The sequence below is a fragment of the Silene latifolia genome, chromosome Y (genome assembly GCF_048544455.1).
Source record: "Silene latifolia isolate original U9 population chromosome Y, ASM4854445v1, whole genome shotgun sequence".
Taxonomy (NCBI): Eukaryota; Viridiplantae; Streptophyta; class Magnoliopsida; order Caryophyllales; family Caryophyllaceae; genus Silene; species Silene latifolia.
Window position 1 is genome coordinate 348,324,943 of NC_133538.1, and position 4,816 is coordinate 348,329,758.

The 4,816-nt window shown below is 35.1% G+C and overlaps 1 protein-coding gene across 1 annotated transcript; it reads right to left on the reverse strand.

The window, feature by feature from the left end:
• Positions 1–1,181: 1,181 nt before the first annotated feature.
• Positions 1,182–4,550, reverse strand: LOC141631591 (protein FAR-RED ELONGATED HYPOCOTYL 3-like). Its single transcript, XM_074444242.1, has 7 exons — positions 4,394–4,550; positions 3,336–3,564; positions 3,047–3,188; positions 2,815–2,976; positions 2,625–2,721; positions 2,464–2,536; positions 1,182–2,223 (listed from the first exon to the last, which is right to left on the reverse strand). Exons 1-7 carry the CDS (start codon positions 4,548–4,550, stop codon positions 1,182–1,184), a joined length of 1,902 nt encoding a protein of 633 aa, XP_074300343.1.
• Positions 4,551–4,816: the final 266 nt, after the last annotated feature.

The following is a 4,816-nucleotide window of genomic DNA, read 5'->3' on the forward strand; positions in this document are numbered from 1 at the left end:
ATTTCTTATGAAACTAGACTTTTTGATAGTAATAATATGAAGCGTACTTATCTTATAAGAGACCTTGAGCAGTAAGCCAGACTTTCTGAGCATTACTTAAATGTTTCCGAGTATCCAGTTTCTAACAATATTTATGTTTTTCTCTCGCAGTTCAAAGCACTCCAAAATTTAAGAATCAAGTACGCGTATGACATTGTCAGCTTCACGAAGAATGAGTTGAAAGTAGCAAATGTTGTCACCCGCAATTATTGACAAACATACTTAATTGAAGACATAACATCATTAAGCAAACTTTGTGATCGTGTAAATATTTATGAAGTTGCATTGTTGCCTTATTACGAGAATAACTATTGGTTTTAGCTTGGTTTGTCAAATGACATGTTTTTTCCTTTTTTGTAGCAAAGTTTTTCGTTTAACAACATAGTTATTGTGTTCTACCTATTAGAGATGCTCTTGTTGAACTATAAAATTTTCATACACATCAAATATAATTAGCGTTCGTGTAAATATAATGCGCTTTTGTTCAAATGTTCAAACTTGCGTAGCATGTTCGTAAAAATATCATTACATTGAATAACATACACAATTGCCAAGTTTTTCTCCACCAATTTTTGAAAATATAATGACCACAATTCTTGTGCATTTTCAAACAAACTAAGTTTTTGAGCAATTCACCAAAGTTTTTGAGCAATTAACCAAAGTTTTTGAGCAATTCACAAAAACATACCTAACTAAGTTTCCGAGTTGTTCTGTTTTTTTAGCCTTTGCACAAAACGTCCCAACTTTGAACTATATAATATACTAGCATCAGAATTTGATCATTATACGAAACTTTCTGAGCATCAAGACAATTTTTTCGAGCACTACTTCAAACAATCAGAGGACTAGTCGCCTGATTTCCTAGTTTATTAATATACATAGCTCGCTCTTTGAGTATTTGACCAGAATTCGCGTGCATTTCACCAACCAGACTTTTTTAGCACTGTAAATAATATAATGAGCGTCTGAGTTCTGAACATTACAATTATTAAAACATTATGTAATCTGCTTTTAATTCTATAAGGTCATCATCTTATTCAAAAAATAAAAAAATGATAAAATAAAGTTGTTTCCATAAAACCATGCCAAAAAATGAAATACCAAAAAAAATATAAATGCCAATCTTATTGACCCATTACTATCTAACGAAGTCCTACGTGCGAAGGGACATTATTGTCACCATATCCAGACATGTCCCTCTCCACAACTGTACTAGCGGTAGCTTTTTTTCGTGCACGAGTTGCAGCAGCCTTGTGTTTCCCGCGGGCCCGACTTGTTTGAATATCTTTGATGCTCCTTTTTCTAGTAAACTTCTCACCCTTCTTCGTCTTCTTCTTTGGATTTTGTATTATATCTACATCACCCACTTCATCATCAGAAACATCTATGCCACCCAAAATCGCCTCAATTTCTCCTTTCGCCTTTTCAAAGCAATTTTTAACAATACCTCTTGTTATGTCATTATCAGCACTAGCTACAATGAGCTTATGAAATTGGCGATACATGTCAAGCCTCCAAACAGGGCCTGCTATAGTGCCCCTTTGCGTCGATCCTTCAGCTATATCCTCTTTAGGCTTCGCATCTTTAGTCCATCGTTTAAGAACATAGATCAATGGTATCTTATCTACACAATTACAATGATAGACAAAGAGGATATGTCGACACAGAAATCCACCCTCTTCGAACCTTTTACAACTGCAACATGCATAGTTTGTCGATGGAGAAAATGTTACAACATGACCGAACTCATCGCTGCGATCCGTGTAGACGAAATAGCAAAGTGTATCATCAACACTAGGCATCATATTATGTTTATATGACATGCCCTTCACGAACTCTTTTTGAAAACGCTTATAAGCTCCGATCGTATAAATCCGAGCTCCAAACTCAAGTAACGAACAAGGTATAGCAACCTCCGGTGTACCCTCCCAACAAAGACTATTGTCTTTACGTTCTTGACTCCTCCATTCACTCAATACTTTCCCAAATATCTCATAAAAGTCACAGAGGGTAGTTGTCTTATTAAGCCGTCTACAAATAGAATTGTTGGTCGACTCACTCCTTTGAGAGGATAACACTCCAGCGGAGAAATAATCTTTGCCATACGCACAACACCAATGTTCCCGCAACTCGTACAAGCTTGTCAACCACGGATGTTGTGCACAATTATATTCCACAGTTAACCTGAAAAAATTAATAACAATTTTTTAAGCATAAACAAAAACACATTAATTTAGTTGAGTTACATACTACATTTTTCGAGCAACCAGAGCAAGTATTTGAGCTAACTAAAACTAGTTCTTCCTCTCGAATTTTATTCTCCAGTTAGGTTTTAGTGAAATTGCTGTTAATTAAATTCCGAGCTTACGCTAAGAATGTAGTGAAAAAAAATAAATGACATACACAAATCATATTAGGAAGTACCTTTTCCAGCAATGTTCTAATTCTTCTTCGGTATGGCAACGTTTCATGATACGATTGAACAACTTTTTGAAACCTAATTTATCTTTTAAATGACCAAGATGTGCAGAAGAATTGTTAAATAAATGCCATACACAAAGTCTATGCTTTGACTTTGGGAAAACAAGTTGCAATCGCATTTTTCATCGCACGAGACTGATCCGTCATTATAGTCTTTGGTTGTATACCACCCATTAAGGCCAAAAAGGTATTGTACAACCACTGAAAAGATTATGTGCACTCATTCAACATAAAACCAATACCGAACAAACATATTCGAGTATGATTGTTGATCCCTACGAATGGTGCACAAACCATGTCATATTTGTTGGTACAATATGTTCCATCATTTCCAAGAAGCTCATAAAATGCCTCGTAATCTTGCTTCATCTTTCTGTCCCTATAAAAAACACTCACAAGGGAATTATCTTCATCTAGTTCAAAATCATAGTAAAAATCCTCCTCACTTGCGGCTCTCTGTTTCAAAAGGTTTATAAGTGTGTTGCAATCTGTAGTATCGAACTTTTTTTTTCGAAGCCTTCTTTACGGCGGTTGCAGCATCACCATATTCAAAACCCACCACATCAGACCCTCCAGCCTCTTTCACCAAGGACCTAAAAGCATCTGCTAGACAAATACCGCTATTTCGGAGATGCACCAGGTATTTAATCTCACTAGCATCTATCTTTCTGCGGCATTTTAAATGATGAACTTCACTAGGATGACAAAATTCATGGTTGTGTACCATTACATGTCGGGAACACGTATATTTACCATCCACAATTTTAAAACAGACCATTGCCATACACCCAATTCTTCGGCTCAACTTCGTATACTGCTTTCCTAAGCTGCCCTTTTTCGCTTTATTACCTTGTTTGTTACAACAAAATTCCTTCGAAGCAGCAATACCGGACTGATTCTTCCTCTCATTAGATTTCCTAACCCCAAAACACTTAATATATGAATATCGACAGTATGCACGAAAAGCATCATCCTCAATATCAAATGTAAGACCAATTAGTTCAGACTCCTTGGCCTCGATCCATACACGCTCGCCATCAGAATCTGAAAAGATAGTATCGCATGTAATTAGTTAATAGAGCAATAAGTATCGGATGAAAATTGACCACAATCCTGGTGCATTTTTAATCAAACAGATTTTTTGAGCAATTCACAAAAGTTTTTGTGCATCCTAACTAAGTTTCTGAGCTGCCCACAATCCTTGTGCATTTTTAATCAAACAAATTTTTTGAGCAATTCACAAAAGTTTATGTGCATCCTAACTAAGTTTCTGAGCTGACCACAATCCTGGTGCATTGTTAATCAAACAGATTTTTTGAGCAATTCACAAAAGTTTTTGTGCATCCTAACTAAGTTTCTGAGCTGTTATGTTTTTAAAGCCTTTGCACAAACTGTACGCGTATTGCAACAAGCATTTTCAAATATAATAAATCCAACTTTGAACTATATAATAAACTAGCATCCGAATTAGATCATCATACGAAACTATCTGAGCATCAAAACAAATTTTTCGAGCACTACTTCAAACAATTAGAATACTAGTTGCCTGATTATGAGTTCCTAGATACATGACTCAATCAAAAATAAGTTACCTCAAAATATTTTGAGTATCAGTTGCTAGTTTTCGAGAATCTATGATTCAGTTATACACACTTTTCGAGCATCGCCATTGAACTTTCTGAGTTGTCAATGTTTTTTAGCATTGTATTAAACTTCTTGAGCAGGCTGATATACTACCAATTGTGAAATTAGCGATAACCATAAGACGTATCATAAGCGACACAACGACAACATCATCATCATCATCATCATACAGAAACGGCCTTAATATCTAAAACACATAATTTTGAAAAAATTTAAATATTAGATATACCTAATATAGGAGAATTCTGGTTTACGCCTTCTTCTACTTCAATTTCTTCATCAATTGTGGCTGCCACCGTCATTTGTCCATCAATTGTTGACGACTCCGTCACTTGCATGCTGTTAATCGATAGTAATTGCATCGTGTTCGTTGAGACTACTGCCATCGACAATTACAATAATAATTGAAATTTGATTTCCTATTTTTTGTGCTAGATTTGAGAAAAAAAAAGAGATTTTTTTATTTGGAAATGGAGTCTACGTTAATCAATAACAACTTCCTCCTACATAAGTGCCGACTGCTTACTGATTTTGTTGTTGTTTTTTTTTTTTTTTTTTTAAATATAAAAAAATAGGTATAAGGACTCTTATACCCTTGGAGGTAATACCTCTGATGTACCATCCACTTACTGACAAACTTGTAAAGGTGAAT